The 13740-nt window shown below is 24.9% G+C and overlaps 1 protein-coding gene across 1 annotated transcript in view; it reads left to right on the top strand.

Moving 5' to 3' along the window:
- Positions 1-896, top strand: part of LOC126900359 (uncharacterized) — a 35579-nt gene extending 34683 nt beyond the window's left edge. Inside the window, exon 2 of the mRNA XM_050676017.1 lies at positions 784-896. Coding sequence (XP_050531974.1) covers positions 784-881 — 98 coding nt within the window. The 3' untranslated portion in view covers positions 882-896. The remainder of the gene's footprint in view (positions 1-783) is intronic.
- The last annotated feature ends 12844 nt before the right edge of the window (positions 897-13740 follow it).

Here is a 13740-nt window from a genome sequence, read left to right as displayed (position 1 = left end):
ATACAACTAATGAATTGAGCCAGAATATTGAAAATCAAACAACTATTACAATTGAAAAATTGGATAAACTCTTCTGGGAGTATCCTGCATTTATAAAGTTGACATTACAAAAACACGATTATTACACAGGAAAAGATATTTCTCGTTGTCCAATGCCTTACAACGAAAACACTATTTTAGACGATCCCGATGTTGTGGCTTCTAAGTTATTCAACCCAAGAGAATGTAAAAAACCTTGGACATGGACGCAAAAAAATGAAATAGATGTTTGTGTACCCATTGGTGGTACTATTGGTAAAAAATTAGGAGAAATCATTCAACCAAGTCTTAAAAACAATAGCGATATTATCCAAAGTTATACTCACTATTTGAATGTTATCGAAAGCGTTGGTTTAACATTAATAGACAGATTTTGTTTGTTTGAAATTGAAGTTTGGAATAGACTTGATGAATTGGAGTATATTGTAGATTTTGAACACAAATATAGCTTATTTAACATTAACATTAATATTGAAATATTAGCCTTGATTGTAGAAGATTTTAAGAAACTCTTAAAAAAAATTTCGTTTGCATTTGAACAGTATTATATTTCTACTTTACCTATTGACTATATGAAAAATATCATAAAGAAAATGATAATGCATTGTAATGGTGTAGCTTTCGAAGCTGATGAATTGAAAGAATTATTCAAAAACTGTAGGGATTTAATAAAATCAAAAATAAATTATGCTGCTTTAGAAAATGATCAAAATTGGCAATGGGACATTACTTCTGATTGTAAACCTGATGACAATTCAATGATTATTACACTATATAAAAATAATAAAATAGGATTAAATCTATTTACCTACAATAAATTACAAAAAAATATTTTAAAATAAAAATTTTCTTTTGCATCTATTGAAGTATAATAATTATTAATAATACATGTACATACACACACATATATATAATACTATGAATAAAACAACATTTATCTAAAGAATGTTCCTATTTAGGGTATTTAAAATAATGATTTATTAACAAATAATTAAAACCAATCCCTTATAACTCATCAATAATGCTCACGCTAGAGTTCTATCACAACTAAATGATCAAAAATAATTATACAATAACTCAAGAGTTTTACTAAAGATCGCTGGTGTACTTTATCCAGGATTTAAAAAGGCTATTTTTTCTAAAATGTTCTATCTAAGAATTTATTAAATATTAGTTAGTTTGGCCATATTTTTTATAGATACCGTATAAAAATTAGAAGGAAACATAGTTATTTGTCAAAATTTTTCTATTATCCGGTTTTCCTGTACTATTTCGTCATGCTTTTTTATATATGTTTTTGAAGTGTTTATAGTTTAACTTTTTTAATTTAACGGAATATTATGAGATTATCATGTTAAGAAAAACACCACTTACTCCTTCTACCAGAAATATGTTACTAAATTAATCTACTACTCTACGTAAATAATATATTATATAATTATTTTAGTGCATAACTGTTGGATGTTGATATTTTTACTATCAAAGGTAGCACGGCATGCAATATTATTACATTTTTTTTTTAAATAATAATATTAAAAATCAAAATATTCTACTATTTAATCTTATTACTCTGTATGCAACATTTTGAAATCTTATTTTTTAATGACTAATACTTGAATAATGTATAAATTTTTTCTAATTTTTCATTAAAAAATGTTTATTTATAGTACGTGTGTTACAATTTCGTCTTTTTATTGTGTCTCTCATATTTTAGATATTAAATACGTATTTTTAAGATATATCCATAAAAAATCTACATATATATGAAACTATTCAGATTATATAGTGACATTTAACTGCCCCATGAGCTCTATCTTTCCTTTGGATGACTCGCTACTAAATGATTCGACTACTATTCTGTTGTGGTAAACTTTGGCCAGTTACATGTTTTCGTAATATGCCTACCCAAAGGCTTACATTTTGCATATACATTTATAAATGAAAAATGTATTATCTGTTTTTATCTGTCATAACTTTTACACTTTTGTACAATATCTATTATATATATATATATACAACTTAATCGTTGTAAACTATGCATTTTATCTTAAAATAATAATTATATTATATTACCAATTTAATAATACAAACTGAAAATCACTAAAAGCGCAGACGACATATATCCTAAGACGGGAGTAATAAAAAATAATATAAAAAGGCTTAGTTCTGCTTGCACACACAGGCACACAAATTCTGGAATCAATTTAGAATATGGTGCGTGTGTTCAAGTTTTACTTAAATCCTCTTATTTACACAATGAATTACAAGCCACGACGCCGTGTTGTCATCTATATACATAAATATAATATTTATTTATACTTTTGTGTTCAAAACGATATTTCTTTATTCTTCTGAAAATTCGTAAGTATACAAGGTGATTCTCATTTTATTCAGAAGTTATTTTCATTTGTATACCTTGGTTGGACGAAGAGTACGGTCGGGTAATGACTAGTAATAAAAATAGCAGCCATTCAATCCTAATCACCAGTCATTATTTCAAATTGTTAATAACTTCTGATATACTGATTCAAAAATTTTTATTCACCAATTATTTTTTTATTAACATTATCTTCGATTTTATAAGTTAATTAATTATGTATGTTGCTATTTAGCAAATAAAGTTCACATACCTAAAAGTTATAAAGGATGAACCTAAAAATTGTTTTTATAACAGATATACGGAAATACATATGTAACAAAGACAAAAAAAATTTTTTCAAACATCTTATTATTTTAATTGACTGATAAATCATAAGATGATTTATCAGACAGCTTACTTAGAACACCTCTATAAAGAAGAATTTTAATCATTTTTTTTATATCTACTAGGCTTTATTGTTCTAAACTATTGAATTTTATAACCCCGATAGAAACTCGATGCTCACCAATTGAACAAATACCCAATTATTAAAACTTGTTCAATATACCTTTCCAAACCCATATATTCCTCTTATCATTTTTATTATTCCAATTTTACATCTTATCGTATCAAATGCATGTACTCAATTTAATATTTTCCAACACACAGTTCAACAATTAGAAAAAAACAAATTTATCAACGTTATTAATAACATAATAAGTATTACTAGTATAAAAGTATATAAATAATATACATTTCTAAAGTTTATTAGTATTTCTATAGAAACAGAATTTTCTATATGTTATTTACTGTAATAATATAATTGAAAATGCTAGCCTGCACTGATAATATAATATATACACTGATAATATTTATTAATTATTTTAAAATAATTCTATTCTTATAGTAGATAATGATTATCGTCTTTTCATATAATAAAACTTAATTATAAAATATCTAATGCTATTTTTTTCAATTAATATTATATTTATTTTTGATAACCGCAAATACTATAAATTTACCAATATTTTCTCAAATAAAATGTTATTTTGTATTCTAAAAATATAGTTCTTTATGATAGAATAAAAAATAAATCAATATAACACTTGATTTTACAAATGAACAGGTAAAATGTTAAATAAGAAAATAAGAAAAATAATATTTATAAATATAGTATACGTAAAATTAAACAGAAGCCATTATTCATCAATATACGTCATTATAATATTAAAATTTTACCTTGATTCAAAATATACAACCTTTAAATATGAATTTATATTACATAGAACACTTGTAAAAATAATAAATAAATCATACTAATAGTCTAATACTATTAATAAAATAAAAAAACGGTAGCAAAGTGGAGTCACGGCACAGTACGGACGTGGCATAGTTGGGACAATTATAGATGATATCTGACAGTGATTAAAACCACTATCATGAGAAACGCTTCGATGCAAATCTGTCGATAGTGTTTAATTTTAAGAAATTGGTAGATTATTTCAAAATCAACAATAACTCTTATTCCCTTAATTTTATCCCGATTAGTTATTTGATTTATAATTATTTTATATGAATAAATAACAATTTTAGTAATTAAATTTAGTATGAAATTCATATTTAATAATTTAATATTGTAAATTTTACGGAGATATTATAAAAATAATAAAGTAGTAGTATATTTCTTTACTTTTATCGCGTATAAAAATTTAAAGAGCTTGATGTAATACATTTCAATAAAAAATGTTTGTAACTTATAATGTAGTTATAAGTTTTATACACTGGACTACAAGGAACTTTCATCAGAAACAAAAATGTACTTTTCTAAATCAACTTTTTTCGATGTTTTCAAATATGCAATTAAACTTTTTCTATCACTTCTGATTTTTTATATTATTACTAATTACATATAAAATAATAATTAGAGAAAATTGTTGCCATAACTTTTAGCTCAATTACAAGTTTGAAATTGACATCATTAAATAGAAAATTTTATGAGAATTAAAACATGGTATCGTTAAGATTAATATACAGTTAGGAAGTTTTATAACTACTATTTATAGTAAATTTAACAGAGTAGCTCAATATTTTTTTGCATTTTTATCGTAATCGATATCTTAAATAGAAGTAATAGAAATCATTTCCTAATAACTTTTGTTGTTTATAAAGATTCTGCAATTGAAATATTCAGAACTTAATTAATTTTAATGATTTACTTTAACTAAATGAACCAATCAAAACAAAGTTGTTAAAAAGATTTACTCAATTGTGCGTATTATAAAATTTGACTATAATTGTAAAAATCCATTGTTAATTCAGAAGAAACTAACAATCATTTTTTTTAGAAATTATTTATATAACATGTTAACTAAAAATTTGGAATATTATAGTCTAATAGTAGCACACACAAATAGAGTAAAAAACCCAGCACAGTGGGGTCGCGGCATAGTAGGGACGTTGCATAGTTGGGTCCAGTATAGATTTAATCTGACAGTGATTAAAATCACTATCATAAGAAGCTCAATATTTTTTTACATTTTTATCGCAATAGATTACTTAAATAAAAATCATAGCAATCATTTCTAATTAACTTTTGGTGTTTAAAAAGATTTTACAATGGAAATATTCAGAATTTAATAAATTTTAATGATTATATATCTAAAAAAACCAATAAAAAAAAAGATTTACTCAATTGAGCGTATTATAAAATTTGATCATAATTGTAAAAATCCATCGTTAAATTCAGGTGAAACTAAAAATCATTTTTTCTTTTAAATTTATGATTTATATTGCAACATGTAACAAACAAATTTGGAATATTATAGACTGGTAATAGCACACACAAATAGAGTTAAAAAATTAATAATTTACAAAGTAAAATGATTTAATTTTGTAGTTGAAACTTATCATATCAAACTTAATTTGTCAATAAATACTTTGAAAACATTAAAAATGAATGATTTTAATTGTTTGTATGAAAAAAGCTGGTTAAGCTACTTTTTATTTGAATATTTTTTCGATTTTGAAGAGTAATAACTTTAATTAAATACGAATTATAATCATTTGACGTATCGTAGAAAAAAGGAGGTCTAGTGAGTGTTGGCAAAATAAATTGTAGCCACAAAAAGAACCATATAGTAAAATAATATTAACATGAATATCGATTTCTCCTCACAAGGGGAGACTATAGTGATAGAATCCTTTATATTTATTGAAGTTATTAAATCTAAATGAGATAAAAATCAAATGATTTGAAAATTTTTTTCTAACTCAAAAAAAAAGCAAATTATAATTTGCCACAGACGGATTTGAAACTCGTACCCTTAGCGTGATAGACACAAATGTTACCGATTCGGCAACTGTTCGTTGCTTTCGTCACATGATAAAGGTGGCTATTTAAACTGACTCAAATATAAAAATTACTTTTTCGACTTTAAAAAAGTAAAAAAAATTTAATAAGTATAACTTCTTATGTCTTATGAACTTTATTCTATGTCAATTAAATTATGTAATATTCATGAAAGTCAATGTATTCCCCTAATAAGATATTTTAAAATAAAATAAAATACAAAACCCAGAATTTTAATACGAAAATAGCATATTTTTTAATACGGTAGCCATTTACGCATAGAAGATAGGTCGTCGAGAAAAATTTTTTTTTTTAATTTTATAGTACATGAAATAAGCTTTAATTTGACATATATTTAAAGGACGCAGTATTTCCGGAACATTTTCAAAAGTTAAATTGAAAAAGTTCTATTTTTTATACAATATATCAAGTTTTGAACGCCCCATATATAAGAGGAAATAGTCCAATTTCAATAAAAAGTATGTCAAATGAAAGATATACTTATAATGTATTTAGAAAAAAAATTGTGCTAATACTTACATTTTTCGTAAAGTTATAGCATTATTAAGTTGAAAAATTAAAATCGAAAATTTTAACACAAAAATAACGATTTTTTAACTACGGCAGCCGTTTGCATGCAGAAGATACATAAAATAAGCTATACTTTGATATATGCTTAAAAGACGCAGTATTTCCGGAACATTTTCAAAAGTTAAGTTGAAGTGTTAGTTTTTGTAAAAAAGTTGCTATTTTAAATCCCCCCCAATGAGCAGGTTAAGTGTTAAATTATCAAAAAAATTATATCAAATGAAAGGGAAATATCTAAGGATTTAGTATAAAAAAAATTATGTTGATTTGTTAATGTTTGAAAATGTTATAGAAGTTTTATGAAAAAAAAGTGATAAAAATGACAAAATTTACCGATATTTAAATTTGTAATTGTTTTGGATATTTCCCCCATTTGCGGGAAAATTTTTCAATTTTTAAGGGTAATGTCTTCAACTAGATATGATTTGAGATCTTTTGACGTATTGGAGAAAAAAATCGGTCCAGTGAGAGCTGAGAAAAAGTAGTGACAGACACAAAAACAAAGCACAGTGGGATCGCGGCACAGTGTTGACGTAGCATAGTTGGATCAAGTATAATGATATCTGACAGTGATTAAAATCACTATAAAAAAAACGCTTCGATGCAAATCTTTAGATAGTGTTGTTTCATTTAGAGAAATTGATGGATTATTCCAAAAGCAACATCAACTCTTATTTCTTTGATTATATCCTAATTAGTAGTTCTTTGATTTTAAAACATTTTAATTAATACATATCCCATTAGAAAAAACTAACTAAAGTATAATGGTATCAAATAATAATGTTTATTAATAATAAAATAAAATAAAATATTAATCTATGGATTCAAGATATGTTGAGAATGTCCATCAGAGAGATGACAATGTGCTATAAACATAATGAGAATTATAATTTTTTAAATCACAATTAAATAATAATAATAAGTTCAAATAATATTAATTAGATGTTAAACATTCATATGGTAGGTCTCAACTGCTTGTTGCACTACATTTTCACATACAGTTTTCTGTAAGAATGTGTAAAATAGTCAGCGGGTCCCTGTATATCTATCTGTAATAAGCATGAATGCTGACCAAGCTGTTAAATATTATTAACTGAACCAAGATTTGTGCACAAAATGTGACCGTATCACTTATTTAAATCCAATTTTTTAATTATTAGTTGAAGTGTTAAATTTTCAAAAACATTATATCAAATGAAAGGAAAATATTTAAGGTTTTAGTATAAAAAAAATTTATGTTGATTTGTTGATTTTTAAAAAAGTTATAGAAGTTTTAAGAAAAAAAAGTAACAAAAAAGACAAAATTTTATGATTTTTAAATTTGTAATTTTTTTGGAAATTTCCCCCATTTGCGGAGAACGAGGGAAAATTTTTCAATTTTTAAGGGTAATGTCTTCAACTAGATACGATTTGTGATCTTTTGACGTATTGTTGAAAGAAATCGGTCCAGTGAGAGCTGAGAAAAAGTAGTGACAGACACAAAAAAAAAAATAAATAAATAAACACATCATGGTAAAATTAATACCTTCTCAGCTTCGCATCGAAACTAAAATAAAAATATTGATTCATACGTTTTTCCAAAAATTATAATAATATATTTCTATTTTATTTTCGAATGCTATCCCTAAAATATGCCTTAGGAGTAATTTTTTCTTATATCAAACCTCAAATTTACTATGTTTCATATAAATAAATTAAATTTTAATCCATACGTTTTTACGAAAGATTCATTATTTAACAAAAAAATAGGGAATAATATGTTTTTTTTGTTTTCATTTTTTAGACGTCGTATTTTGAATAATAATTTAATTAACCATACAGATTTTTGAGGGAATATTTATGTGTCAATTAACTATCAAAAGAAAAAAAAAATTAATGATAGTAACCACTAACTATTACCTTTTATTTATAACTATTCTTATAACACAAAAATTACATTATACACAAATAGTTGTATTAGCAAAAAATTAATATTAATGCACTCAATATAAATAAAAATTAATATTGTTTGAATTTTTATAATTATTATTATTCCATAATAGTGGTATAAAATAAATTAAATTAAAATTAATTAACTATTTGTTTGTCAATTATAATAAAATATTATTTATCAATTCAATAGTTCTCGGGTAAAAAAGTTTAAGTTTAAAATTTTTCATTTCAAACCTTTTTATACCACAATAAAGAACATAAAGCTGTTGTGTGGAGATGAAAAAATTTTCGTTTTATAATTTAGGCCCGACAATTAAAAATATTTCGAAAATAAACTCTAGTATTCTATAAACAGTACTATACAGAACATCTAAAGAAATTAATATTTCTTTGTAGGAGAACGAGAAATTCATTTTAATTAGGTATATTTTCAGATACTTCGTATTCGTTGTCAAAGTATTTTAAAATAATTGGTGTTTTAATTATTTTTTTATTTGAGAATAAATCAGAAGACGCATTCTAATTAATCTTCATTTTATAAAAACACGTGTTTTTTAATCTTGTCGATAGAACTTGTTTAATAAGAAATTGATTGTAATTAAAAAGAAATTTAAAAACTACACCCACTAGAACTTGACACACTATTGCAAGAAAAGAAGCTATGTCTAAGATGATTACAACGTGACCAGTTGTTGATGTGGTACTTAGAACAAGAAAATATTGAAATACCTCATATTGAAATGTGATTTACCGCAACTTTCTGCACTAACCGGACGATGATGACCACCAACAGTTAGTGTTATTAATAATAAAAACTTCATTTTTTTACAGTTCGTGCATTGTACAGTTACACAGATCACCAATTTTCTTTCCAATAATCAACTGCATCTACAATAACGTGTTGTATGTGTGAAAGCTCAGTTTCGCATTATATTATAAACATATGTTTTCTGGACACACGAGAGTCAAGATTTCTATTAAAAACAGCAATAAATACGATTTGCTTATTTATTATTAATATATATTCATTTTTTCACAACAAATTAAAACGTTTTTTGTTGTCATTAATTTAAAATAAGCTTAAAGCTTCAATTGTCATAAAATAATTATATTGTATCAGTAGGAGGATCTAATCCTATTGATCTCCATACAGTTTTTTTTAATGATAATGAATATCAATATTTTTGAGCTAAACAGTTATTTTTAATATTAATGCAACTTAAATAAACTTTTTTCTACTCAAAATCTGTGCTGAGAAAACAAATAAATGAAAAAAATATAAACATTAGCATATATATATCTTATCAAAGTTCTTAACGCATTTTTAGTTGCCTAGTTGATATTCAAACATTTTAACGACCAACATTTATTTTAGTTATCCAAAGGCATTCGTATATATATATATATATATAAATTATATATTCGACTTTAATCGCATGAAAAACAGAACTCATATTTATTATGGCTGTTATTTTCATTAAATCTCTCTATTTCTTTATACAAAAACCTAGTTAAAATATTTTGTGCACGAATATGTGGATGGGACCAACAATAACGGTTATTATTATTATTTATGTAGCAAACTCTGTTGATAACATTACACTGAGATAGTTTCAGTTGTTCAATAAATAATGTTAAGCTATTTACAGAGAACCCGTTATGAATAACACGTAATATTACTTCAAAAATGTTAGAAAAACTTAAACAAGTATTTTGTTTATGCCAATTACGACCTATATCTAACATAATTTTTTAACACACATTATCATGACCTAATATGTCATAATTTTATCAGAATATCCATATTTCTTCTGATAAGATATACATGTTAAATGAAGATTTATTTTATATTACCAATTGGAAAATTAATGAATGTATAAATATTATATTTATACATGAAATTAGATACTGATAAATGATATCATAATTAATTCAAAGAAGAAAATACATTTTTTTTTACATATACACACATATTATTACATATATTTTCTTTTTGTTTTTTTGAAAAATTAATAATTAGTTTTTAAGAGAAGAAACTTTTAATATGTGTTACGTTGAATCAAAAAATGGATGTTAAAATATAAAAACTAGAACTTACTACATTTTTTTTATCATAGTTGTATTTTATTTCATTTAAATCTATTGTATAATAATATTGTAATAATAAAAAACAGTATAGTTGGCACCCGGCATAGTGAAGAACTGTCAGTATTAGAATTACTATCATAAAACGGTATGATACGAATATGCTTAAAAAAAACTTAATGAAAATATTTTCTGGACAGAAGGTATATTTTTGTTAGAGTACAAACTGATCCCTGTAAATACGTCTATACTTAAGTACTACTTTGTGAAAAAATTACATACAAAATATTTAATAATATTAATATTGACATATTTTACCAAAAAAAGTAAATTATTATTATTATTATAGTAATTAATTTCTCACAGTGGTTTAAATAGGAAAAACTACATTAACTTTAGGATTCAACTCAAAAGGAACGCTAAATTGAACTCCAAACAAGAAGGCGGACTGTGTCCCCTTCATATTAACCACTGATTTCTCATAAACAACAAAACGTGAGAGCGTTTTTATTTTTAATCATAGATTCTGTTTTAATTTTATACAAATTTAAAGGATGCACCCTTTCCAGAACATTGTCAAAAATATGAAATAAAACTATCATTTTTTTTGTTAAATTTCAGTATTTTTTACATTGACTGCTTGTAATGTGCAAAGAAATACTAAGAAAAAGATTTATCTTGGTTTTGGCTGTTTTTATAAAGCCATTATTGTTCTTTATCTTTATCTTATAACAAGACTAACACACTTTTAAAACTATGTCCAAATATCCATGTAATATAAATATGGGGGGCTATATAATTACGAAAAAAATATTATCGGGATGTATAATAATGGCAGATAATGTTTCTAACCAAATATTTACGGATCGTAGAACGACAAAAAGAAAAATTGCAGACCGTAGATTAACATAGATAATATCATTGGTTCCAAAATTTTGACTAATCGAAATCGTTATTTATCGTACATTAAAGATCTCAGGACTCTTATTATTTCTTCAATGAAATTTTAGATAAAATTCCCTTGTTTTCTCTCCCTTCCACTTAGTTCCTGCACACAACAAATGTTAACTTTTCTCCTCTTCAATACTTCTACTAATTCTCTACTTCTACCAGTTAATGTTCTAACATTCCAAGTATCTATTCTTACTTTGTATCTATCTTTCTCCCTTGTACACAAGTGCAGCCTAGAGTTGAGTGATGATGTCCCTACACCGTTGACACTACAAGCGTTGGGTAGATCTTTACATATGACTAAAACAGGTACTGCACAATTTGTCCGGCTGGTATCAAACACTTTATTCTTTATGCCTTCTTCTCTAACTACTCTATTCTTCTATAACTACTCTAACTTCTCTAACTACTTTATTTCCTCTCACTTGTTATCCCCGTGTACATCCGAGATGGGACGATTCGCCTAAGTTTTGTTCGGGACTCATCATACTGTTTAACAAAATTTTACGCAGGCTATCGCCTGACACGCCAATTCATTAGTCACCTCTTGCGACTAGCAGAGGGGCCGTGAAAGTATTGTTATCTCCTATCCACAGGACCTTATTTCATTAGTATATAAAGTATAAATTAAAATTAATAATTGAATGTACTTAATTATTTATATAATTTTCAGAACATAATTATTTTTTTAGGAGAAATTTAGTGGCTAATATTAAAAGAACCACTCTGTATATAATTTAAAGTAATTAACATGGTATGGTAAAACCAATTTTAGATTCTTATAGAAGCTCTAACTAGCTACATCAAATGTAAAAATAATAAAAAAATCGCACTATTCATGGAATGAAATTGATGTATTTTATGTCATAAAACAAAAATAACTGAGCAACTAAAAGTTTGTCTAAAAAAAAACGTGTAGCTTTGTTAATATGTTAATTACTATGCACTTTTAATAATTCAAAAAGTATACAAAATAGGCGGAAGGATAAAAATACAAACATATATAAAATTGACCATGGGAGTTTTTAAGTTAGTTTTCACTTTCTCTTGCACATACCCAATATTTAACGGTTTTTTGACACTACAACGAAATAAGAAAACCGAATATACATTATTTTGAATTGCAAGGTTTTTATTTTACAGAGAAGAGAAGTCATTTGAAAATTCTCAAATAAGGTGTTGTTGAAATTACAATTATATTATACAATAAACATATATTATATCATTAAACAAAATAAAATTCATAAACGTTGCGCGCGTTTCTTTCGTATTAACAGAGTAATCTCCATTAGTCATCTCATATAATGTGTCTGTTATATATTTAGTTGGGCAGTATTTTTTGAAAAACTCTATCATATAATATATGATATTGCATTGTATTATAATAGAATAAAATAAACTGCATGCAATTTTCTATTGGTAACTCGCTATAAGATATTTTGATATTCCGTTTATACAACCGCAGTGATTTACAAGTATCAATGAGATATTAATTGTATAATGACGCTGAATAAGAAAACTAGACGCAACTATAATAGTAATTTGTGGTTAACTGGTTCGTGCACTAATGATATATCAATATGGACTATAAAAAGTAATTATTTTATTACTTTAACAATTTCTCACCTTGTAGATTATCTAACCCTTGGTATGTAAACATAACGTAATAATTCATTGAACTCTACACTACGATATGGTTTAAGAACCCGGATACATTAAATGTTAAAATTCACAATTACTTTTTATAATTCAATGATTTTGATAGTAACCGTTATATGAATTTTCCTAAATCATACCACAAAATCAAAATTGTTATAACTAGTGACAATCTCAAGAGAATTTACTCGATAACAGAAATATTCTTGAGAATATTTATCTGCAGATTATCACGGGAGAATATATTCTTAAAAAATAATAGAACTACTTAATCTTTTTAATAATAATATATAATGATTTATTTGATCAAACTAGAAAATTATTTGGAGTAATAAATATTTATGACAATTTATGATGGAAAAATGATTATTTTTTACTAATTAATAGTCGCATTATAACAAAATTATAAAAAATATTTGACTAAAAATATGACTCTATAGTTTCTTAATATTTTAAACATCTCTAGGACTTTAAAATTTTTTTCATTTCTATGGCTTCTTAGTATTTCCTTTGTTACTCAAAGATTCAAAATAATAGCACTATTAAAAAAATTTCTGTTCGAAAAAATTTGGCAGTCAAATATAAATTTGATTTAGGGCTTGGCAAACTGGCCCAGGTTAAAAATCCAAAAAAAAAAAAAGAACTGTTAAATTCAAAATAAAATGTATCTTTGTATATAAAGGCGAAAATATAATACATAACTAGAAGTGTTGATAAAATTTACTAGGTCTTTGTTTTGGTTATTTGTAATTTTAACTATAAAGTATTTGTAAATTCGAAA

Source organism: Daktulosphaira vitifoliae, unplaced genomic scaffold (assembly GCF_025091365.1).
Source record: "Daktulosphaira vitifoliae isolate Bord-2020 unplaced genomic scaffold, ASM2509136v1 Scaffold_3, whole genome shotgun sequence".
Classification (NCBI taxonomy): Eukaryota; Metazoa; Arthropoda; class Insecta; order Hemiptera; family Phylloxeridae; genus Daktulosphaira; species Daktulosphaira vitifoliae.
The sequence above is the reverse complement of the archived record's forward strand: the minus strand, read 5'-3'. Positions and strand labels throughout refer to the sequence as shown.